The 26,187-nt window shown below is 45.7% G+C and overlaps 1 protein-coding gene across 5 annotated transcripts in view; it reads right to left on the bottom strand.

Moving 5' to 3' along the window:
- The window catches only part of LOC142251646 (uncharacterized), a 204,319-nt gene that overhangs the window by 86,985 nt on the left and 91,147 nt on the right, over nucleotides 1–26,187 (bottom strand). For all 5 annotated transcript variants that reach the window (XM_075324636.1, XM_075324638.1, XM_075324641.1 and 2 more), the window contains 16 exons: nucleotides 23,775–23,828; nucleotides 19,673–19,726; nucleotides 19,211–19,255; nucleotides 19,080–19,133; nucleotides 18,704–18,748; nucleotides 13,508–13,561; nucleotides 13,114–13,158; nucleotides 11,614–11,667; nucleotides 11,463–11,507; nucleotides 11,301–11,354; nucleotides 10,770–10,814; nucleotides 9,447–9,500; nucleotides 9,211–9,318; nucleotides 8,195–8,248; nucleotides 6,909–6,962; nucleotides 4,936–4,980 (listed from right to left, as the gene is read on the bottom strand). In XM_075324636.1, the coding sequence (XP_075180751.1) occupies nucleotides 4,936–4,980; nucleotides 6,909–6,962; nucleotides 8,195–8,248; nucleotides 9,211–9,318; nucleotides 9,447–9,500; nucleotides 10,770–10,814; nucleotides 11,301–11,354; nucleotides 11,463–11,507; nucleotides 11,614–11,667; nucleotides 13,114–13,158; nucleotides 13,508–13,561; nucleotides 18,704–18,748; nucleotides 19,080–19,133; nucleotides 19,211–19,255; nucleotides 19,673–19,726; nucleotides 23,775–23,828 (864 nt within the window). The remainder of the gene's footprint in view (nucleotides 1–4,935; nucleotides 4,981–6,908; nucleotides 6,963–8,194; nucleotides 8,249–9,210; nucleotides 9,319–9,446; nucleotides 9,501–10,769; nucleotides 10,815–11,300; nucleotides 11,355–11,462; nucleotides 11,508–11,613; nucleotides 11,668–13,113; nucleotides 13,159–13,507; nucleotides 13,562–18,703; nucleotides 18,749–19,079; nucleotides 19,134–19,210; nucleotides 19,256–19,672; nucleotides 19,727–23,774; nucleotides 23,829–26,187) is intronic.

Genomic DNA, 26,187 nt, shown 5'->3' with positions numbered 1-26,187 from the left:
AGGAGCCCATGATGCCACTCTTCATAGGAGATTCAAATAGGAGAACAACTTGCAAGTGGCCACCTTAAATACCTTTTCTCATGATTGGATACACCTGCCTATGAAGTGCAAAGCTCAATGAGGTTACAAAACCAATTTAGTGCTTCAGTAAGTCAGTAAAAAGTAGTTAGGAGTGTTCAAATCAAGAAATTGATAAGGGTGCCCATACTTTTGCACCGGTCAAATTTTGTTTAAATGCGGATTGCACATTTTCTGTTAGTACAATAAACCTCATTTCAGTCCAGAAATATTACTGAGTCCATCAGTTATTAGATATATGACACTGAAATAGCAAAAACCCAAATTGTTATAAGGAAATAAAAACAAACATTAATAGGGGTGCCCAAACTTTTTCATATGACTGTGTATATATATATATATATATATATATATATATAACATACATATATATACACATTGTATATATACTGTAAATATATACAATCCATATACTGTATATATATATATATATATATATATATATATATATATATATATATACTGTATATATACAGTATCTATACACAGTGAGTGAAATAAGTATTGCAGACGTCACCAATTTTCTAAGTAAATATATTTCTAAAGGTGCTATTAACATGTTTTTCTTGCCAGATGTCGGTAACAACCCATCCATTCCACACAGGCAAAGAAATGAAATCATAGGTGTCCATAAATTTACCGATGTGTGATAATGAGAAATGACGCAGGAATAAAGTATTGAAACCGCTTACTGAAGTTTATTTAGTATTTCGTACAAAACCCTTTGTTGGTGATGAAGCTTCCAGACGCCTCCTGTATGGAGACACTAGTCGCCTGCATTGCTCAGGTGGGATTTTGGCCCACTCTTCCATACAAACACTCCTCACATCCTGCAGGTCCCGGCTCCTTCTATGATCTCTGAGCTTTAGTTCCTTCCAGATGTTTTCTATTGGTTTCAGCTCCGGTGATCGGCTCGGCCATTCTAGCAGATTTATTTTCTTTCCTTGGCTGTGTGCTTGGGATCGGTGTCTTGCTGAAATGTCCGTCCTCGCTTCAGCTTCATCATCCTTCTGGCAGATGGCAGCAGGTTTTTATCAAGAATGTCTCGGTACATTTGTCCATTCATCCTTCCTTCAATTATATGAAGTTTGCCAGTGCCGTATGCTGAAAAACAGCCCCACACCAAGATGTTCCCACCTGCACACTTCACTGTTGTTGGTTCTTTTGTGGTGATTTGCCTTTTGGCATCCCATGCTGGCTACCCGAGGTGCTCGGATCCGGGATTGTGGCTGTGGCTTGAGTGGCAGCCGGATCCAGGGCTTGCGCAGTAGCCCGCCGCCCACAACAATAAAAAAGGGGTATTTACAAGGGAAGAGTATGTCAGTGACGCCACCCGTGGGTTGCGGTGATGGTTGGTGGCACCGCCGCTGACTTGGTATGGGGCGCCCGGGGTTGATGGAGCGGGGTAGCAGGACGGTTTCCCCTCCACGGGTAGGGGAGGTGTTGTCCCGGGGCCCAGTTGTACCGGGGAAGGATGCTGCGGAGTGTATTCTGCGGAGCTAGACTCGGTGGTATTGGTGTACTCACAGTTCTAGAGAAATTCACACAAAGTCCAAGTGGTAAACCAAATTGTCAGTGACCGGTGACCTCCGGCGGGTGTATTCGGGTCCCATACCCTGGTACAGCAAACAGGGGTCCCTTCCTCCTGCACTTAGTTTTTGTGTCCTTAGTTTGATTACTCCGCTTGAAACGGGGAAGTCCACTCCCGGTGATTCTGTGTGTTGGGAGCTGTGGCCCGCGAGAACTGACCCGTGGGATCTTAGCAGGCAATTGCGGAGCCCTATCCCCCTCGTTGGGCTTCTGTCTTGCTCTCTGGGTTTGCTGGTGGAATGTGGAATCTTGTCCCCTGCTGGCTAATTGACAAGGTAATTGACAAGGGGCTTGAAGCAGTCCTCACCCTAGGGTCCAGGCACCCCGACTGTGCATGGCCTCCGGACCGGATTCCCGCTGTCGGCACTGGCGGGCTACAACCCTGCCCCGGTCCACTTAAGGTCTCCCACGACCGGATCTCCGTCGCCTGTGGTCTTGTCTGCTGACTGCCACGTAGTCAGTAGTCCAGAGGCTCCAACCCCTGACTACCCTGTCACTTCACACTCCTCTCACTTGCTCTCTCCGCACTGAACTCCTGTCTCCACTGAACTGTCTTGTTCCCTCCCAGAACACCTCAGGACCCCTAGGTGGGCTTCACCATCTGCTTGGCCCCCTCCACTGGTGTGTCCCTATTGCCATGGGGGGTGACTAGGCTTTGCTGGCTGGTGTTGTGTACCTGGGTGTGGGTTTGTGTTGGTATGCCAAGGAGGATGGAGTCCTGCACCTGGAAGATTTGTGCAGTCTTTGTGACAACCTGGTTTTGCCAGGGCATCACATTATGGCCTCCAAAGAGTTCAATTTTAGTCTCATCTGACCAGACTATATTCTCCAGTATTTCATAGACTTGTCTAAATGTTGTTGTTGAGCAAACTTGAAACGGGTTTGAACCTGCTTTTTGTTAGAGTCTTGCGTAGTGAGCGTGCATACAGGAGTGTGCATATAGGACATAGAGGGGGGAGTGCGCTACTAATTGTTTTCTCTGAAACAATTGTACTTGCTGATTCCAGGTCTTTCTGTAGATCTCCACAGATTGTTCTTGGCTCTTGGACAACTTTATTGATTATTCTTTTCACCTTTCTGTCTGAAATCTTGTGGATAGCACCTGGTAGCGGCCAGTTTATGGTGAAATGATGTTCTTTCCACTTCCAGATTATGGCCCCAATGGAGCTCACTGGAACATTCAGTAGTTTGAAATTCTTCTGTAATCAATAGCATCACTATGTTTTGCAACAATAAGGCTGCGGTGGTCTTGAGACAGCTCACTGGTTTTACCCATCATGAGATGTTTCTTGTGTGGCATCTTGGTAATAAGACACCTTTTTATAGGTCAATAGCAACTTTAGAAATATATTTACTCAGAAAATTGGTGACGTTTTCAATAGTGATGTTTCACCCGCTGTGTGTGTATGTATACACACACACACAGCGGGTGAAATATATATTTATTTAATTTTAAGACTATATAAAGGTTAAGACTGGGATTACAACTTATTACTATTTACGTGAATAATCCAGAAAGCTTTTGGGATGGCAATTCTACTGTGTGGAAATTAGATATATTTGTAAGCTCAGGGGAGTACTGATTCTCCTTGTGTAGATTGATGTGGTGTACAAAGTTTTACACGTAAATGGAAAAATGCAAATGATCTCTCCTCCAGAAGGAAGAAAGCTGCCCCATAAATCAATATCCAGCCCACAAAAATTAGGGTAACGGTAAAAAGAAAAATTTGAACAAAAGTATACTAACTACAAATCATTATTATAGGTCATGTTCAAGGTATTGAGGATACATGCTAAGTGTCTTCTTATATCCTATTAATTCCTACACACTACCATGGTCACCTTAGGGTCACATGCCTCCATTAGGGTGAAGCCAGACAGTGCAGCTGAACACAGATACATGGCTAAACCACACCCAACGGATGATTTACTGACAATGGTAGTGGTTGATGTTATGCCACTCACACAGTGGAGTGAGATACTAGTCACAATGGGGTGTAGTATAGAGTTAGCAACTAGATGGCGCAGTGAGCATGAGTGTGCTGCAGGAGCAGAGGAGAAGTCAGACAGACCGAGGTCAATACCGAGAGGACGACGTGACAAAACACTGGGAGTAGACAGGAACGAGGTTGGGATTCAGGCTGGGGGTCAGGTAACCATGATAGTACATATGGGCAGGCAAAGATGGAGTCAGGAGGAGGTCAGAGGTCAGAAGCCGGATGGGAACGACAAGGTCAGGGGGGCAGGCAGAGCAAAGTCAGAAGACAGTCCAGGGTCGAGTATCCAAGATCAAATCACAAGACAAACCAGAAGCCAGACACTTACTGCAACAAATCAGGAAATACGATTAGCGCCGCTTCGGATGAGAACGCTCCCAGATAAAGTGGAACAATTACCCGGAATACGGAGTATGTGGGCAAGCCCCTTCCATCGCCAGTGAAAGACCCAGTGCAGAGAAACAGCCAGCCCGTCAAAGGAATACAGAACGGCACCGAGACCCCGGAAGGATGTTCTGTGCGGCACTCAGGCAGATACCGGCTCCACAGGAAGGTGCAACAGAAGTCACAGTACAGAAGATGCACTGCAAGTCAGGACCGTAACAGTTGGGTGTTCATCCAGCTACATCATCTGGTTTCACCCTAAAGGGTGCTTTACACGCTGCAACATCGCTAACAATATATTGTCGTGGTCACGGTGTTTGTGATGCACATCCGGCGTCGTTAGCGACATCACAGCGTGTGACAGCTAGGAGCGACGATCAACGATCGCAAAAACGTCAAAAATCGTTAATCGTTGACACGTCGCTCCTTTTCACAATATCATTGGTGGTGCATGCCGCTGGTTGTTCGTCGTTCCTGCGGCATCACACATCGCTATGTGTGACACCGCAGGAACGACGAACATCTCCTTACCTGTGTCCACCGGCAATGAGGAAGGAAGGAGGTGGGTGGGATATTCCGGCCGCTCATCTCTGCCCCTCCGCTTCTATTGGACGGCTGCCGTGTGACGTCGCTGTGACGCCGCACGAACCGCCCCCTTAGAAAGGAGGCGGTTCGCCGGCCACAGCGACGTTGCAGGGAAGGTAAATCCGTGTGACGATGTAAGCGATGTTGTGCGCCATGGGCAGCAATTTGCCCGTGACGCACAACCGACAGGGGTGGGTACGCTCGCTATCGATAGCGATATTGCAGCGTGTAAAGTGCCCTTTAGACCTTTCTCGAAGAACTGAACTTCAGGAATAAAAGGAACTGACCAAGTGTCACTTACCGAAGGTCCTGGTAATCCGACAAGACCTCTCTGCCCCATACGTCCCTGGAATTAACAAGAAATGTAGATTACGTGGACTAAGGTCGGTGCTAGTGTGAGACACATAACATAGTATTGGATGCAACAATGGATGGAACGTAACATCACAATCCAAAAGCCTTCATGTGTAAGATCTAGGAGGCCTATGAAGTTCCTGAAAGCTTCAGCTACGGTATCTATTATGTTGCTCACAACTAATACACCGTGTGCAGAATTATTAGGCAAGTTGTATTTTAGAGGATTTTTTTATTATTGATCAACAACTATGTTCTCAATCAACCAAAAAGACTCATAAATATCAAAGCTTAATATTTTTGCCAGTTGGAGGGGTTCTTTAGATTTCGCTAACTTAGGAGGATCTGTTTGTGCAGGTAACTATTACTGTGCAGAATTATTAGGCAACTTAATAAAAACCAAATCTATTTCCATCTCACTTGTTTATTTTCACCAGGTAAACCAATATAACTGCACAACATTTAGAAATAAACATTTCTGACATGCAAAAACAACCCCAAAAATGAGTCCCCAATATAGCCCCCTTTCTTTCTGATGACACTCAGCAGCCGCCATCCATAGATTCTGTCATTGCTTGATCTCTTTACGCTCCACATTGCGTGCAGCAGCCACCACAGCCTCCAGACACTGCTCCCAGAGGTGCACTGTTTTCCCTCCCTGTAGAGCTCACAGTTTATGAGGGACCACAGGTTCTCTATGGGGTTCAGATCAGGGGAACAAGGGGGCCATGTCATTATTTTTTCATCTTTTAGACCTTTACTGGCCGGCCACGCTGTGGAGTAGTTGGATGCATGTGATGGAGCATTGTCCTGCATGAAAATCATGTTTTTCTTGAGCGATAGCGACTTCTTCCTGTACCACTGCTTGAAGAAGTTGTCTTCCAGAAACTGGCAGTAGGTCTGGGAGTTGAGCTTCACTCCATCCTCAACCCGAAAAGGTCCCACAAGTTGATATGATCCCAGCCCATACCAGTGCCCACCTCCACCTTGCTGGCGTCTGAGTCGGAGTGGAGCTCTCTGCCCTTTACTAATCCAGCCTCTGGCCCATCCATCTGGCCCATTAAGAGTCACTCTCATTTCATCAGTCCATAAAACCTGTGAAAAATCAGTCTTCAGATATTTCTTGGCCCAGTCTTGAGGTTTTATCTTGTGTTTCTTGGTCAGAGGTGGTGGTTTTTCAGCCTTCCTTACCTTGGCCATGTGCCTGAGTATAGTGCACCTTGTGCTTTTTGATACTCCAGTAACGCTGCAGCTCTGAAATATGGCCAAACTGGTGGCAAATGGCATCTTGGCAGCTTCACGCTTGATTTTCCTCCATTCATGGGCAGTTATGTTATGCCTTTTTTGCCCAACACGCTTCTTGAGACCCTGTTGGCTATTTGCCATGAAACGCTTGATTGTTCGGTGATCACGCTTTAAAAGTTTGGCAATTTCAAGACTGCTGCGTCCCTCTGCAAGACATCTCACAATTTTGGACTTTTCAGAGCCCGTCAAATCTATCTTCTGACCCATTTTGTCAAAGGAAAGGAAGTTGCCTAATAATTAAGCACCCCTTATATAGGGTGTTGTTATCATTACACCGCACCCCTCCTCATTACAGAGAGGCACATCACCGGATTTACTTAATTGGTAGTTGGCTCTCAGCCTATACAGCTTGGAGTAGGACGACATGTATAACAAGTATTATGTGATCACAATACTCATTTGCCTAATAATTCTGCACACAGGGTAGTCTGTTTATCACCTTCCAAAATCTGTGATTGGGTCAAGATTTTACTATGCATATAAGTTAGCCAACAGGAACGGTGTATACTTGTTCACAGACTCATGAAGAATGGACCTTTTTGTTTTTTGAGTTTAAGGGCATCCATGTAAATTAGTGGAGCGAGAGATGTGTACTAGTTTAAGCAGTTTTATTACCCGGTTTCCTCTTGGTCCAGTCATTCCCTTTGGTCCATCTGGCCCACGGCTTCCCTAAATTCCAAGAGGCAAACAGGAAAAATTTGGTATGTAAAGTACAAATATTTCTTCATTAATATCAACAGTAAAAAGTTAAGAATGAAAGTTTGGAATTCAAACTATGAGATACAGCATAGACATGGTCTATTTAATGAAAGCCCAAAATCCATCTTATCACTAATGCCTTTGATTGCTTTTTACCACTAGTGATGTGCAGCACATAAGCCAGGCGTATACATTAGAGCATGGTTTATAGAACCCGCACATTTTGGTAGGCGCAGAAGACCACCTAATGTGTATAGACCGGGCTGTGTATACCTATGTATGGAAAACAGATAGTTGAAAGCTTCAGTGACAGATATCTAGCTCGTAAGTATGGACAGCTTGAAAGAGTATTCTTATATCATGGAAATGACGTAGCCACAGACCACTCAGGTGTTTTTGTAATCCTTTCTATCTCTGGCCGCCGCATATAGACAATACAGATGGACAATAGAGGTGTTACGGCCTGTCATAGAGGTGTCACGACCGGCTGACAATCCAGTGGCAGCAATTGTTAGAAAATCCCAGAGATTGGCAGCACGTGTGGTTATCTGACACTTCCATGTTTCTGCAGCAGTGGACTCTATGACCCTGAGAAACTTTCAGTTTTTCCTCTCAGTTGCCAACCTCTGACTTCCTTTATAAACCTCACCCTGGGGTGGTTTGGGTGCGGTTTATAGTTGTTCCTTGCTGTGGTCTGCAGTGGTCGTCTCCTTTTGTTGTTTCCAAGACTTCTGTGGTTGCTGCTCCTAAGATAAGTGTTTGACTTTTGCTATCTACCTGGGCTCAGGTAGTAGCATTTGTGTTTCCCCTGTATTGCTTACTTTTGTCTTGCTTAGCATTTTTTGGTGTTGACGAAGAGCTCATACCATCCATCCTTACCTAGGGTGAGTTATTTCTGCTCGGCGACAGGTGCGGAGCCTGTATAGGGTTGTTGACGGCAGTGAGGGTGAGCTGCAGGCTATTGTCAGGGGTCACCACTTCCCCCTTTCACTAGTGATAGGGCATTTTTTCCCCTTCCCTTTCTATTGTACTATACGGCCGGAATAGTTTCTATCCTCGGCCATGACTAGAGGTGGGAATACTTACTGAAAGTTGTTAAAATGTTGGGTAAACGCCTTCAGATGATAACGAGCCCCTTTATACAATGGTTAACATAGATTTTGATAAAATGTAAATCTTTTGAGCAAATACCAAGAACTAACCTTAGGTCCATCACTGCCATTTGTGCCAGAAGGTCCTACTTGACCTTCATCACCCTAAAATAAAGAGAATTACAATACTATGTGTATAGATGTAATGAGTATGTATGGGAAGAAAGAGCCCTATGTCAGACACTTCACTTTCCTTCTTGGAAATGTATGAATAACTACATGACTGGTTTGGTGAATGCTTTGGTATTCTCTAGGAAATATCATGTCATGTGGGCAACAGGCCCGGTAATTATATTAGTATATTGTTATTTACGTCAGCCCCGATACATGTAGTGTCACGATGTGACTTCAGGATAGGGAGGGACAGGGGGCTCCAATACTGTTACTCATGTTAGGGGACCCTTGGCTATCCCTAACCTCCAGATTACCCTTGAAAGTGGAGATGCTGGAGCCCGATGCCTTATTTTTCTCCTGACCAGATCTAATCTGTGAAACCTCCACTCCCCGGGCGGAAAGGAAGTGGCAGGAGTGTGATGGAAACACAGATTAAGATAGACAGGGGAAATGCAATACTCAGACACACTGCAAACTCACAGGAATAAACTGTAAGAGATTAAGGAAAAAAGCAAGAGCAGGAAGGTAGCAACAAAAAAACAACTAGGGTTAACACCACAACCACTCACAGTAATAATGCACAACAACCACCTGTAAGTCTGGATCACAACACCTCACCAGACCAGTATAGATAAGCTATAGCTGGCATTATTGGAATAGTCCAGCCATCATATATAGGAGGGGAGCAAACATAACTGGCTTCCACACAGCATGTGATCAAAGAGGCTAACAATCAGCCCAGCAGGGATTAACTCTTGCTAGCCTGCCTAAATTTGTGTTTCGACACCCGCGTCTCCCTGCAATGATCACAGACAGCAGAGAAGTTAGCAGGCAGAGGCAGAGAATCTGTGGTTTTCACAGATCTTGACGCCACCGTGACAGTTGGTGATGCCTGCAAACATCTCCTTGTGACATGTACCGTCTGTAATAAGCATAAAAATATTAAAATTTACCAAGGCCCCTGTTGTTCCCATGAGCCCCTTTGGTCCTGAGAACCCTGTAAATCCAGCTTGTCCTTGTTCTCCAGGAGGACCTTTTGGGCCGGGGATTCCAGAAGATCCCTATATGAAACACAATAGTCATTAATGAAGCTGATTTTAGGAATGTAGTACAGTGATGGAAGTTAATTCACAGATGAGATTGTTGAAATATCGCTATAAATGTTGGGGGCAGAGGTGACTTTTGGTACCTTGTCTCCTTTGACTCCTAGATCTCCTTTCTCCCCTTCAGCAACAGGCCGACCCTATGATAAAGACACAGTGTGACGGAGTTAGATCTGATTTTCCCCACAATAACCTCATTAATCTTCAGATTGTGAAAGCTTTATCTCATGTCTCTTCATAATTCACCTCCCCTGAAGATGGTCATACCCAGAGATTTCGGCTGGATGTAACCCGAATCTTCTCCAACAGATGATGTCTGAGGAGAGGAGGATTGGGTATGTTGAACATCTGATCTTTACGTTCTCGGGGGGAGATATGCCACCTCCAGAGGAGTTGTCTGAGAGCAGCTTAGATCTCCTCTTGATCTCCATAAAAAACACAGGAGACACTCAAGCCCTGCGATACATTGTCGTAGTCGGACCAGGTCTCTGAAAACGATTTTCTACTTTCCAGTATCGTGGGCGCCTCTTCTGATTATTAGGCTCCACTACATGAGGTATGACGCGTTGTGATGTCATGACGCCACAGTGCCTACTATTCAAAAGAAGGGCGCCCACGATGCCTACAAGTAGTAGGAAGCTCACAGGGCTCTGGTCCGGTTGGCACAGAATACCGCTGTGACTACTGGATGACCAAGACCAGGGATGCGGGAATCATTTTGATCAACCCTACGGTCTCCGACAGCAATCGAATGTGTATGTCCAATTTTTCTATATGGATCAGTTGTCTAAAAAAATGTAATGAAGATTTCTCATTTTTCAGTACCTTTTTTCTAAGTTTGGAAAAGTGCGAAACCTCCTAAATAAATGTAGGAGCTTCAAGGGGTTGTCCACTACTTTGACATTGATGGCGTATCCTTAGGATAGGTCATCAATGTATGATCGGCCAGGATCCAATGCCCCGAACCCCCACCGATCAGCTGTACTTGGTCCCGGTGGTGGCACCATTCTGGAGCTGCTCCGTCTTCTGATAGTGGCCGTGGCCAGGTATTGCACATCCGCCTCCCATTCTAATCAATAGGAGGTGGATGTGCAGTACCCGGCCACTGCCGCTATCAGAAGACGGAGCAGTGCCGGAACTGAGCATTTCCAGCTGCCTGCTGCCGCCGCCGGCACCAAGAACAGCTGATCGTTGCAGGTGCAGGGTGTCGGAACCGGCTGATCAGACATTGATGACCATTGATAGGCCATCAATGTCAAAGTAGTGGACAACCCCTTTAAGTAACTCTAGAAGACATATTTATTGGGCTCAGAAAATGTTTGTGTTCTTTTGCTTCCAGCTTTATTTGCAAGAATTATTTGTGTTTTTTTTACTTTATAACCATCGACATAAAGACAGCAGCACAGTACCTTGTCTCCCGGCAGCCCATTCATTCCAGACCATCCAATTAATCCCTGTGGAACAAAATATATTCCAACATATTAAAGTCTGTGATACAAAGTCTTACTGCGAACAGCATGGCCGTCACATTGCTGAGGACACTGATGACTACATGGCTTCATCTCGTGGTAATTTTGACTACTTATGCCCCCTAATGGCCACAAATCACAATTACGCTGATTTACACTTGGACTCAGGATTGTCGGATATTGCTAGGAACCGTAACAATCCTCAAACTGAAAGCAGCAGTGCCACTTTTGCAATTTTCCCTGCACTTTGGGCATCTGGAAATATTCAAGTGCAGAGAATCCCCCTTTTGATTCCAGATGTCAGCCCCCCCTGCCGCCGATTATACGTTTATGGTGCATTTTAATGGATGAGGAGTAAAACAAACACCAAAGAGAAAACCCACGTGTCATACACAACCCAGGGTATGTTTAGTTTTGAGCGTTACTAAATTATATTCCGTCTTTTGATGTTAGATTAGATTTTACATTTACCATAGGTCCTTCTGATCCTCGTTCCCCTCGTACACCTGGAGGCCCAGCTTCTCCCTGTCAATTAGCAATAATTATTACTTGAAGGCTCAGAAAACATTAAAAATAAAACTTTACAAACATATTATATCCAGAAACCATCATAAAAAGGGTGCAAACTCATACCGGGTCTCCTTTTTGACCTGGCGGCCCCTCAGCTCCTCTCGGGCCCTGGAACAACCAATAATACAATTATATATACATGATCAGGCGCGCTGGGTCTTGGAATCTGCCAATATTTTATTGATGGTATTGAACGTTAAAATGAACGTGGTACCTGTGGTCCTCTTCGGCCTGGTGGTCCGCACAATCCTTCTAACCCGGGAGGGCCCTGTGTACAGATGTTAGAATCGTAAGGACCAAATCAATCAGATATATAATAATGCAAATTCACAGCTCAGCTCATTTTTAGGACCCCAGTCATCAGCTAGTACCTAAATGCAGGGCGAGGCGCCCGCTGTGATCATTGGACAGTCCTTCAGGGCTCCAAGGCCAGCCGGGCATGATTTCCTTATTGCTGTCATCATTTACAATGTTAATATTGGATTTCTGTCCTAGATATGTCTTATTGCCATGGCCCTGACTTGTAGTATGGCTCCTGCGCTGGGATCTTCTGTTAGGTTCTCCTGCGTGCGGTCACATGTTATTCTCTGCCCTGTGATGGGCCGTTTCCTGCACCGGGTTGTTTGCCGGCTGTGGGAGGGGCTTACACGCACCGCTTCTGGGCTGTTGCTCTCCTTTATCTGGGGGAGTTCATGCCCAGAGCGGCGCCAGTCGTTTTCTCTGGCTAAGTTGCAGTAAGCGCCTGTCTTCTGGGTATAGTGATTGATCTTTGGTACTTGACCCAGGACTGACCCCTGACTTGCCTCTGTCTACTCGCCTCTGACTTCTCCGTTCCCGTCTGGCTCCTGACCCCAGCCTTCTCCCCTGACTACGCTTCTGCCTGCCTCTTGTGTTTATACTTACTCTCCTGGTACCCAACCTCCGCCTTGTCTGACAACCTCTCTCCTTTCTGCTCCCTGTATCTCTATGTGCCCTTTCGGTTCTGACCCCGGCCTGCCTGACATCCCTTAGTCTCTAGGTATCCCCAGTGCCATCTAGTGTATTGACTGATTACTGCATCTTTCACTCCTCTGTGAGAGGAACGTTATATTATGTGAGCGAAATACACTCCTTCTATGCCTTTGGAACTTCAAATTAGTAAGCTTTATTTTACGAGCGCTCGGGAAATCACTGCAGCACACACGCTTGTGGTGTACTGCATGTTTCTGCTTTATTATATCATGTGACCAGTTTATATAGTACCCCAAACAAAGAAAAACTCCTATGAAATATGCACCAATAAGAGCCGCAGGGGTCAGCACACACGCTTGTGGTGTACTGCATGTTTCTGCTTTATTATATCATGTGACCAGTTTATATAGTACCCCAAACAAAGAAAAACTCCTATGAAATATGCACCAATAAGAGCCGCAGGGGTCAGCACACACGCTTGTGGTGTACTGCATGTTTCTGCTTTATTACATCATGTGACCAGTTTATATAGTACCCCAAACAAAGAAATAATTCCTCTGAATTATGCACCAATAAGAGCCGCAGGGGTCAGCACACACGCTTGTGGTGTACTGCATGTTTCTGCTTTATTACATCATGTGACCAGTTTATATAGTACCCCAAACAAAGAAAAAACTCCTCTGAAATATGCACCAATAAGAGCCGCAGGGGTGTGTATAGACATGTAAAACTTCCATATTATAATCTAGTCTCTGCTATTTACCTGAGGTCCAGGGCGACCACCAAATCCTGCAGGTCCTTGATCTCCCTAATACCAGGAAGACAAAGACATTTACACACTTGCAAAAATATCTATAATGTAGAAAATCATGATTTTTGTGCTTCATGTGAGTCTTAACCTGGGTGCAAAATATTGTCTTAGCCAAGTGAGTAAATTGCTCCAATATCAGTTGGAAGAGATAAGCGTCTACTTATCTTCGGAAGAAACAAAGGTTCTGAATGTAAAAATACAAATTCTATTTCTGCACATTTTTAACATCATCTATTCCTCGGCGGGCTGTGTCCATGGAAATCTGATCATAATTGGAATCTATAGGAAACTAATCCATCTAATACTTCCCATTTATTTCAGCAATAAAATAAGATCAATTCCTCACCTGTGACCCATTCACCCCCTGGGTCCCTGGGCATCCCGGCTGACCCTGTTCACCCTACATAAAGCAGAGAGAATGTGAAATTATTAGTAGTGTAACCAGACAAGATTTCCAGAGGTTATGGTTGATAGATCAGACTTATGCGTTTTGAACTCCTAAAAAAACCTCGGTGTGATCAAATCCTTTGCTTGATATTTCCTGCTAGTTCTGACATTTGCTCAGCACCACACGCTCGGCGCCATATATCCGAGTCAAATTTGCATTAAAAAAAACTCAGGCAGATTTTTTTGCAGTTTTTGTTGTAGATTCACTGGGTATTTCACCCATGCTATACTAAAAGGGTTAAAAACGCAGAGGAGAAATGAAAGAGGTTGTCCCCTACTTTTATATCGCCTCCGAGAACACCTGATCGGCGGGGGGGGCGGGATGTCGGCTGATCTGACATTGATGATCTATCCTAAGGCGGGCTTTGCACACTACGACATTGCAGGTGCGATATCGGTGGAGTCAAATCGAAAGTGACGCACATCCGGCGTCGCAGTCGATATCGTAGTGTGTAAATCCTTTTTGATACGATTAACGAGCGCAATGGTGTCGTTATCGTATCATCGGTGTAGCGTCCAACATTTCCATTATTTGGCAGCAGCGACAGGTACGATGTTTGTTGTTCCTCGTTCCTGCGGCAGCACACATCGCTGTGTGAGAAGCCGCAGGAGCGAGGAACATCAGCTTACCTGCGTCACCGCGTCTCATGCCGGCTCTGTGGAAGGAAGGAGGTGGGTGGGATGTTTACGTCTCGCTCATCTCCGCCCGTCCGCTTCTATTGGCCGCCTGCCGTGTGACGTCGTTGTGACGCTGCACGACCCGCCCCCTTAGGAAGGAGGCGGTTCGCCGGCCAGAGCGACGTCGCAGGGCAGGTGATAATGTTCGCTATGGCAGCAATCACAAGATATCGCACCTGCGACGGAGGCGGGGACTATCGCTGTAGCGTTGGTAACACATTGTTACCGATGTCGCAGCGTGCAAAACCCGCCTAAGGATAGGCCATCAGTGTACAAGTAGTATGCTGTGTATTTTAGAATCCATCCTAGAAGCTAAAAAATGTGGATGCATGTGACTGAGATTTGTTATAACATCTACCGCCTACAGTATTTTACTGGGAATATTATGGCTAGGTTCACACATGGCGTTTTTGGTGCGTTTTATAGCGTGGTTTTTGTCTTGGTTTTATGCAAATCCATGCTATTACTCGTAAAACTCTGACAAAACATTCCCAGCAACGTCTATGAGATTCCAGCAATCTCATGCACACACACACACACACACACACACACACACACACACACACACACACATACACACACACACACCACACACACACACACACACCACACACACACCACACACACACACACACACACACACACTCACACACATACACACACACACACCACACACACACACCACACACACACACACACACACATACACACACACCACACACACACACACACACACACCACACACACACCACACACACACCACACACACACACACACTCACACACATACACACACACACACCACACACACACACCACACACACACACCACACACACACACACACACACCACACACACACACACACACACACCACACACACACACCACACACACACACACACTCACACACATACACACACACACACACACACACACACACATACACACTCACACACATACACACACACATACACACACACACACCACACACACACACACACACCACACACACACACACACACACACCACACACACACACACACATACACACACACACCACACACACACACACCACACACACACACACCACACACACACACACACCACACACACACACACACACACACATACACACACACACTCACACACATACACACACACACACACACACACACATACACACACACACTCACACACATACACACACACACCACACACACACACACACACACCACACACACACACACACCACACACACACACACACTCACACACATTACCAGTGTTTTTTTTCTGACTGTTTTGTCAAAGACCTTGGTTTTTGTTCAGGTTTTGAAAGAATGAGCATGTCAATATTTTCAGCGGTTTTGCCTATTTTCCCCAGCGTTTTCCACCCATTGAAAGCAATGAGAAGAAACCGCACCAAAAACTGCAGCAAAACCACAGATAACCCCCAGGAGACTTCTGACACAAGATCAGGTTTTGGTCAGGAGAAAAACGCACCAAAAACGTCTTGTGTGAACATAGCCTATCAGCGGGTAAAAGCCACAGCTCTGTTATCTGGTGTGAACCTACCTATATTGTTGACTGTTTCTTCATAGCTCCACAGCTCTGTTATCCAGTGTGAACCTACGTACATTGCTGACTGTTTTTTGCATAGCTCCATAGCTCTGTTATCCGGTGTGAACCTTCCTACATTGCTGACTGTTTTTTGCATAGCTCCATAGCTCTGTTATCCAGTGTGAACCTACCTACATTGCTGACTGTTTTTGCAAAGCTCCATAGCTGTTATCCAGTGTGAAACTACCTACATTGCTGACTGTTTTTCACATAGCTCCATAGCTCTGTTATCCAGTGTGAACCTACCTACATTGCTGACTGTATCTTGCATAGCTCCACAGCTCTGTTATCCAGTGTGAACCTACCTACATTGCTGACTGTATCTTGCATAGCTCCACAGCTCTGTTATACGGTGTGAACCGACCTACATTGCTGACTGTTTTAGCATATCTCCACAGCTCTGTTATCTGGTGTGAACCTACCTACATTGCTGACTGTTTTAGCATATCTCCACAGCTCTGTTATCCAGTGTGAACCTACCTACATTGGTGACTGTTTTTTGCATATCTCCACAGCTCTGTTATCCGGTGTGAACCTACCTACATTGCTGACTGTTTTTGCAAAGCTCCATAGCTCTGTTATCCAGTGTGAACCTACCTACATTGCTGACTGTTTTTTGCATAGCTCCACAGCTCTGTTATCCGGTGTGAACCTACCTACATTGTCGACTGTTTTTCACATAGCTCCATAGCTCTGTTATCCAGTGTGAACTTACCTTCATTGCTGACTGTTTTTGCAAAGCTCCACAGCTCTGTTATCCAGTGTGAACCTACCTACATTGCTGACTGTTTTTTGCATAGCTCCATAGCTCTGTTATCCAGTGTGAACCTACCTACATTGCTGACTGTTTTTGCATATCTCCATAGCTCTGTTATCTGGTGTGAACCTACCTACATTGCTGACTGTTTTTTGCATATCTCCATAGCTCTGTTATCCAGTGTGAACCTACCTACATTGCTGACTGTTTTTTGCATATCTCCATTGCTCTGTTATCCAGTGTGAACCTACCTACATTGCTGACTGTTTTTGCAAAGCTCCATAGCTCTGTTATCCAGTGTGAACCTACCTACATTGCTCACTGTTTTTTGCATATCTCCATAGCTCTGTTATCCTGTGTGAACCTAACTACATTATCGACTGTTTTTCACATAGCTCCATAGCTCTGTTATCCAGTGTGAACTTACCTACATTGCTGTTTTTTGCATATCTCCATAGCTCTGTTATCTGGTGTGAACCTACCTACATTGCTGACTGTTTTTTGCATATCTCCATAGCTCTGTTATCCAGTGTGAACCTACCTACATTGGTGACTGTTTTTGCATATCTCCATAGCTCTGTTATCTTGTGTGAACCTACCTACATTGCTGACTGTTTTTTGCATATCTCCACAGCTCTGTTATCCAGTGTGAACTTACCTACATTGTCGACTGTTTTTCACATAGCTCCACAGCTCTGTTATCTTGTGTGAACCTACCTACATTGTCGACTGTTTTTTTGCATAGCTCCACAGCTCTGTTATCCGGTGTGAACCTACCTACATTGCTGACTGTTTTTTGCAAAGCTCCACAGCTCTGTTATCTTGTGTGAACCTACCTACATTTTCGACTGTTTTTTGCAAAGCTCCACAGCTCTGTTATCCAGTGTGAACCTACCTACATTGCTGACTGTTTTTTACATATCTCCATAGCTCTGTTATCCAGTGTGAACCTACCTACATTGCTGACTGTTTTTTGCATATCTCCATTGCTCTGTTATCCAGTGTGAACCTACCTACATTGCTGACTGTTTTTGCAAAGCTCCATAGCTCTGTTATCCAGTGTGAACCTACCTACATTGCTCACTGTTTTGTGCATAGCTCCATAGCTCTGTTATCCTGTGTGAACCTACCTACATTATCGACTGTTTTTCACATAGCTCCATAGCTCTGTTATCCAGTGTGAACTTACCTACATTGCTGTTTTTTGCATATCTCCATAGCTCTGTTATCTGGTGTGAACCTACCTACATTGCTGACTGTTTTTTGCATATCTCCATAGCTCTGTTATCCAGTGTGAACCTACCTACATTGGTGACTGTTTTTGCATATCTCCATAGCTCTGTTATCCGGTGTGAACCTACCTACATTGTCGACTGTTTTTCACATAGCTCCACAGCTCTGTTATCCAGTGTGAACCTACCTACATTGCTGACTGTTTTTTGCATATCTCCATAGCTCTGTTATCTTGTGTGAACCTACCTACATTGCTGACTGTTTTTTGCATATCTCCACAGCTCTGTTATCCAGTGTGAACTTACCTACATTGTCGACTGTTTTTCACATAGCTCCACAGCTCTGTTATCTTGTGTGAACCTACCTACATTGTCGACTGTTTTTTTGCATAGCTCCACAGCTCTGTTATCCGGTGTGAACCTACCTACATTGCTGACTGTTTTTTGCAAAGCTCCACAGCTCTGTTATCTTGTGTGAACCTACCTACATTTTCGACTGTTTTTTGCAAAGCTCCACAGCTCTGTTATCCAGTGTGAACCTACCTACATTGCTGACTGTTTTTTGCATAGCTCCATAGCTCCGTTATCCAGTGTGAACCTACCTACATTGCTGACTGTTTTTTGCATATCTCCATAGCTCTGTTATCCGGTGTGAACCTACCTACATTGCTGACTGTTTCTTGCATAGCTCCACAGCTCTGTTATCTGGTGTGAACCTACCTACATTGCTGACTGTTTTTTTTTAGCGTAGCTCATTTATTGGTTTACCAAGTGATAATCAGCCTATGAAATTAATCAGGGAGGACATACCTCTGGGCCAGGGAGACCCCGGATTCCGGGACCACCACTTTCTCCCTGCCAAAATAAAACCAGAGTTAAAAAGTAAAAATGACAAAAAGTTGCAAAAGTTCAACAGCACTTAAAAAAAGAAAAGGTAAAAAGTGAAAATATGATTTCCATCAATGAAAAATCAAACAATAAATATACTTTAAAAAAAAAAGTACGGTAATTTTACGGTTATCATTTTCCAATCAAACAATTATGAAACTTGCAATTTAACTATCGTAGGTGCAGTTCCCCGTCTATGAGAATCGTGGTTTTACAAAAAAATCAGTAATCAACACCACTTAGAGGTCTGGATGAACCGAATGAAAACATGTTTGTGTGTTTCGTGTATGTGCCTCACCATTACTCCTGGAATTCCTGCGAGACCCTGGGGTCCTTTTTGTCCCATAGGGCCCTGAAACAAAACAATTATTTTTTTTTTTTTCATTGTAGCTACAATAATGTAAAAAATAATGAAAGATCAGCCCTTACCTGCACCCCTATCAGCCCCATGGGTCCGGGTTCTCCTTTAGTTCCCTATGATAAAATAAATTGTGGTATTTATCCCTATATTACAGCCTGTTTCTACTATAAGATAATCATGCACACACACTCAGAAAAAAGTAGACAGACATTTTTGGACAGATTGATTCATTTGTTATGGCACAGTGACTAGGCTTTGTCTGACCGTGTTATGGTTATCATTACTTTATACCACTTTTTGTGAGTTGCACACAATTGCGCCCCTGTAGGCCAAACCATGACATTGCACTGCTAATGGTAGATATACCCTGCACAGTATGACGTAAACATTCGGGCACCGCATATACATGTATATCGTTTTTTGATACCTATACAACACGCAGAGTTTGATTGTAAATGTGCAAGTAATGGAAGAGACATACATTTCTTATAGTGAGATGAGGAGGTGAACGGCGTTATGTGTTTTGTTACCTTTATTCCTTTGATACCTTTTTCCCCAGAAGACCCCGATGCTCCGAGAAAACCCTGCGTGTAGATAAGACACAGGATGCTTTAACACAAGACTAACAAACACTTAGAGGTGATCTTCAGCTTCACACTCAAATGTGTATTCATCGCTCAAATGCATCGTCAATCAAAAGAGAAGCAACTTCAAAAAAATCTGCATTAATTGCTCTTTGCATTTTCAGACAACTTGGCCTCGTTAGATAATAATGTGACAAAATGGGCAATCTGTAAATTACTTTATATAAAATATTATCTTGTCTTATACTCAAAAAATCACTCCAAAGTGTCGGCCACAAGATGCTTGGCTTCTAATTAACTTTCTGCCCTCTGCCTATCGTTAAGTGCAATTCGTCTTAGGCAGCAAGAGCACAAGACTGGTTGCAGAAAGCGGGGGCGGGTCTTTGTCTCTCTACAGAAAGTGGGGGCGGGTCTTTGTCTCTCTACAGAAAGCGGGGGCGGGTCTTTGTCTCTCTACAGAAAGCGGGGGCGGGTCTTTCTATCTCTAAAGAAAATGGGGGCGGGTCTTTCTATCTCTAAAGAAAATGGGGGCGGGTCTTTCTATCTCTAAAGAAAATGGGGTGGGTCTTTCTATCTCTACAGAAAGCGGGGGCGGGTCTTTGCCTCTCTACAGAAAGTGGGGGCGGGTCTTTCTCTTTCTACAGAAAGCGGGGGCGGGTCTTTCTCTCTCTACAGAAAGCGGGGACGGGTCTTTGTCTCTCTACAGAAAGCGGGGGCGGGTCTTTATCTCTCTACAGAAAGCGGGGGCGGGTCTTTCTATCTTTACAGAAAGCGGGGTGGGTCTTTCTATCTCTAAAGAAAATGGGGGCGTGTCTTTCTATCTGTAAAGAAAATGGGGGCGGGTCTTTCTATCTCTACTGAAAGCAGGGGCGGGTCTTTGCCTTTCTACATAAAGCGGGGGTGGGTCTTTGCCTCTCTACAGAAAGTGGGGTGGCTCGGTCCTTGTCTCTCTACAGGAAGTGCTCTCCAGTCCTTGTTTTTCTGCTTCTGCTCTCCAGTCTGTCAAACTGCATACATGTATAACATCGAAGGACTATGGCAGGAGTATTGCATGATGTGAAGTAAGGGTATGAAACTCCCAGCGCCTATAACACTGACAGAATGACTATTAAGTAGAGCCACCCACTTAAAAAGAGTGGATGATAAGTTATAGCGCATGTGCATCAGGATATTTCCTGGACATATCAGTCTAGTAAGTACACCAGAAGAAGTTTTATTTTTAAAAATTATGTACTATATATATATATATACACGGTATATATATATATATATATATATATATATATATATCTATATATATAATTGCCTTATTCTGTCTGTCTGTCTGTCTGTCTTGCTCCAAAATTGTGTCCTTACGGTGACACAAAGCTGATTGGCCGCTGGGCTCGCCATGGCCCCGCCCTCCGCATGGATTGGCCACTCGCCCCGGCCCTCCGCACGCATCGCCAGACATAACCTTGCGCTGCTGGGATCGTGACGGAGCCGGTGAATGCTGGTAACCATTATACACATCGGGTAACTAAGGTCCCTTAGTTACCCAATGTGTATCATAGTTACCAGTGTACACCGGCTCCGTCACGATCCCAGCAGCGCCAGACATACCCTTGCGATGCTGGGATCTTGACGGAGCCGGTGAACGCTGGTAACCATTATACACATCGGGTAACTAAGGTCCCTTGGTTACCCGATGTGTATCATAGTTACCAGCGTACACCGGCTCCTGGTACACATGTGCAGGGAGCCGGCATTATACTCCTCTCCCCCCAGGACTACTCCTCCTATTATAGTCCTCCTATTATACTCCTCTCTGAGTATAATAGGAGAACTATTATAGCATGGGGGATGGAGCACGATGGGGTGCGCAGCATGGGGGATGTAGCACGATGGGGGGTGCGCAGCATGGGGGATGGAGCACGATGGGGAGTGCGCAGCATGGAGGATGGAGCACGATGGGGAGTGCGCAGCATGGGGGATGGAGCACGATAGGGAGTGCGCAGCATGGGGGATGGAGCACGATGGGGGGTGCGCAGCATGGGGGATGGAGCACGATGGGGGGTGCGCAGCATTGGGGATGGAGCACGATGGGGGGTGCGCAGCATTGGGGATGGAGCACGATGGGGAATGCGCAGCATAGGGGATGGAGCACGATGGGGAATGCGCAGCATAGGGGATGGAGCACTATGGGGGGTGGGGCAGCATGGGGGATGGAGCACGATGGGGGGTGCGCAGCATGGGGGATGGAGCACGATGGGAGGTGCACACCTCCCCCCAACACACACACACAACACACCACACACACACTGGGAACCACAAACACCGCCATATACAGACACCCACACACACAGACAACGCCGCACACACACAACACCCAACACACAAACACCGCGGCATACATAAATATACGCACATACCGCACAACACACACATTGCACAAAACATACCTCCCCCCAAAACACACCACACCCACACAAACTGCGCAACACACACACACACAACGCTACAGACACACAGCGCTCCACAAACAACGCAACACACATACAACACCGCTCTCAGCCCCCGCGACACCCAGACAACACCCAGAACATGTACAGCCCCTACACAAACACTTGGTAACTACACACAACAACATCTACGTAAATTCTAGAATACCCGATGCGTAGAATCGGGCCACCTTCTAGTATATATATAATTGCCTTATTCTATCTGTCTGTCTGTCTGTCTTGCTCCAAAATTGTTTCCTTACAGTGACAACCGTCGGATTGGCCGCTGGGCTCGGCCTGGCCCCGCCCCTCCACACGGATTGGCCGCTCGGCTCGGCCCCGCCCCCCGCATGGATTAACCGTTTGGCCAGGCCCGCCCCTCGCACACGATGCCCGCTAGGCCACGCCCCCCGCACGCGATGCCCGCTGGCCCTGCCCCCCGCATGGATTAACCGTTTGGCCAGGCCCGCCCCCCGCACGCGATACCCGCTAGGCCACACCCCCGCACGCGATGCCCACTGGCCCCGCCCCCGCATGGATTAACCGTTTGGCCAGGCCCGACCCCCGCACGCGATGCCCGCTAGGCCACGCCCCCACTAGGCCACGTCCCCACACGCAATGCCCGCTAGGCCACTCCCCCCGCGATGCCCGCTAGGCCACGCCCCCACACGCGATGCCAGCTAGAGCACGCCCCCCGCACGCGATGCCCGCTAGGTCACGCCCCCCGCACGCGATGCCCGCTAGGCCACGCCCCCACACGCAATGCCCGCTAGGCCACGCCACCCGCACACATTGGGCACCTGTATACCACCCCCCAGGACTACTCCTCCCATTATACTCCTCTTTCCCCACGACTACTCCTCCCATTATACTCCTATTATACTCCTCTCTGAGGGGTTCGCAGCATGGGGGATGGAGCACGATGGGGAGTGCAGCATGGGGGATGGAGCACGATGGGGGGTGTGCAGCATGGGGGATGGAGCACGATGGGGGTGCACAGCATGGGGGGTGGAGCACGATGGGGGGTGCACACCTCCCCCCAAAACACACACACACCGCCACACACGCACCGCACAACACACCACACACACACTGGGAACCACAAACACCGCCCTACACAGACACCCACACACACACAGACAACGCCGCACACACACAACACCCAACACACAAACACTGCGGCATACATAAATATACGCACATACCGTGCAACACACACACTGCACAAAACATACCTCCCCCAAAACACACACACGCACTCCACAGCCACACAAACCGCGCAACACACACAGCACCACACACACACAGAACGCTGCAGACACACAGTGCTCCACAAACAACGCAACACACAACGCAACACACATACAACACCGCTCTCACCCCCCCACCCAGACAACACCCAGAACATGTACAGCCCCTACACAAACACTTGGTAACTACACACAACAACATCTATATATATATATATATAACAAAAATCATACATTAACTATACAATGCGTAAATTCTAGAATACCCGATGCGTAGAATCGGGCCACCTTCTAGTATATATATAATTCAGGACTTACTTCATCGCCTCTGTCTCCAAGAAGACCCTGATCTCCCTTAAAACCTTGAGGCCCCTTTGAAGGAAAAAAATTACACATTTCAGGGTATAACTCCTTCAGAGTTTTAGATTATTATCATACAGTATGTACTGTGCTACTATGATTCAATGTGGCCTTCATGAAATGTACCTTTAAAATCTATAAATAAATATTTATATTATATATATATATATATATATATATATATATACACACACATTATATATATATATATATATATATATATATATATATATATATATATATAAACATAGACACTTTATATACATATACACACACATGCATACATATATATATATGTGTACATATATATATATATATATATACACACACACACACAGTATATATATATATATATATATATATATATATAAAAATAAATATATATATATATATATATATATATATATATATAAAAATTCAAAGGAAATCTCCCCCTCAACTAAAATATAGGTAGGTGGGTAATAAATTGGAGCAGCTATTAATGCACGTGATACATTCATACAAATGTTGACCACATAGTTGGCTATTGTCGATTTTCTAAGTGTTCCTTTGGCCCTCAGCTATCCCTCTGGACTGCCCAGTACACATGCATGTTTGGCTTGGTTGAGTAATTGGATTTGTAAAGGTAAATAGGTAAATAGTAATCAATATTGAAAATAACCCTTCTAGTATAAGGATCAAAAGTCAATAGAAGTGCCCTTTAAACCTCAAAGAGGCCTTCAACATGTAAGAGATCGCTCACACGAGTACAAATAAGACTTGTGCATCCAATAAAAAAAGGGATTGTACTCGGACCCATGATATCCAATGAGGCAGGGCAAATACATTAGTATTTGTAGCCAAAACCAGGAGTGCGTGAAAAGAAGGGAATTTTGTTTACTTACCGTAAATTCCTTTTCTTCTAGCTCTAATTGGGAGACCCAGACAATTGGGTGTATAGCTACTGCCTCCGGAGGCCACACAAAGCACCACACTCAAAAGTGTAAGGCCCCTCCCCTTCTGCCTATACACCCCCCGTGGGATCACGGGCTCCTCAGTTTTAGTGCAAAAGCAAGAAGGAGGAAAGCCAATAAACTGGTTTAAGCAAATTCAATCCGAAGGAATATCGGAGAACTGAAACCATTCAACATGAACAACATGTGTATACAAAAAAACAGGGGCGGGTGCTGGGTCTCCCAATTAGAGCTAGAAGAAAAGGAATTTACGGTAAGTAAACAAAATTCCCTTCTTCTTTGTCGCTCTATTGGGAGACCCAGACAATTGGGATGTCCAAAAGCAATCCCTGGGTGGGTAAAATAATACCTCGTAATAGAGCCGTAAAACGGCCCCTTTCTACAGGTGGGCAACCGCCGCCTGAAGGACTCGTCTGCCTATGCTGGCATCCTCCGAAGCATAGGTATGCACCTGACAGTGTTTCGTGAAAGTGTGGAGGCTGGACTAGGTAGCCGCCTGACACACAAGCTGAGCCGTAGCCTGGTGCCTCAAGCCCAGGACGCATCCACCGCTCTGGTAGAATGGACCTTCAGCCCTGAGGGAACCGTAAGCCCAGCAGAACGATAAGCTAGAGAATTGGTTCCTTGAACCACCGAGCCAGTCTTGATTTGGAAGCCTGCAACCCTTTACGCTGGCTAGCGACAAGGACAAGAGTGCTTCCGAGCGGCGCAGGGACGCCGTACGATCGATGAAGAGTCTGAGTGCTCTCACCAGATCTAATCAAGTGCAAATCCTTTTCACATTGGTGAACTGGATGAAGACAAATAGAGGGTACGGATACCCTGATTGAGATGAAAGGGGGGATTCCACCTTAGGGAGAAATTTCGGAACCGGACGCAGAACCCCTTGACCTGGTGAGACACCGGGAAGGGGACTTTGCACGACAATGCTGCCCCGACAGACACTCTCCGAAGTGAAGTGACTGCCCCTAGGAAAACCACTTTCTGCGAAAGGCGTGAGAGAGAAAAAATCCCTCATAGGCTCGAATGGTGGTTTCTGCAGAACCATCAGCACCCTGTTCAAAACACAGGGTTCTAACAGTCGTTTGTAAGGAAGGACTAAGCGGCAAACCCCCTGCAGGAACGTGCGTACCTGAGGTAGTCTTGCTAGGCGCTTCTGAAAAAAAATACAGAGAGCGCTGAGATTTGTCCCTTAAGGGAACCGAGCGACAAACCTTTTTCCAACCGAATTGCAGGAAGGAAAGAAAGTAGGCAAGGCAATTGGCCAGGGAGAAACTCCCTGAGCAGAGGCCCAAGATAAGAATATCTTCCACGTTCTGTGGTAGATCTTGGCAGATGTGTGTTTTCTGGCCTGTCTCATAGTGGTAATGACCCCTTGAGATAACCCTGCAGATACTAGGATCCAGGACTCAATGGCC

The sequence above is a fragment of the Anomaloglossus baeobatrachus genome, chromosome 9, assembly GCF_048569485.1.
Source record: "Anomaloglossus baeobatrachus isolate aAnoBae1 chromosome 9, aAnoBae1.hap1, whole genome shotgun sequence".
In the NCBI taxonomy this organism is placed as follows: Eukaryota; Metazoa; Chordata; class Amphibia; order Anura; family Aromobatidae; genus Anomaloglossus; species Anomaloglossus baeobatrachus.
The sequence above is the reverse complement of the archived record's forward strand: the minus strand, read 5'-3'. Positions and strand labels throughout refer to the sequence as shown.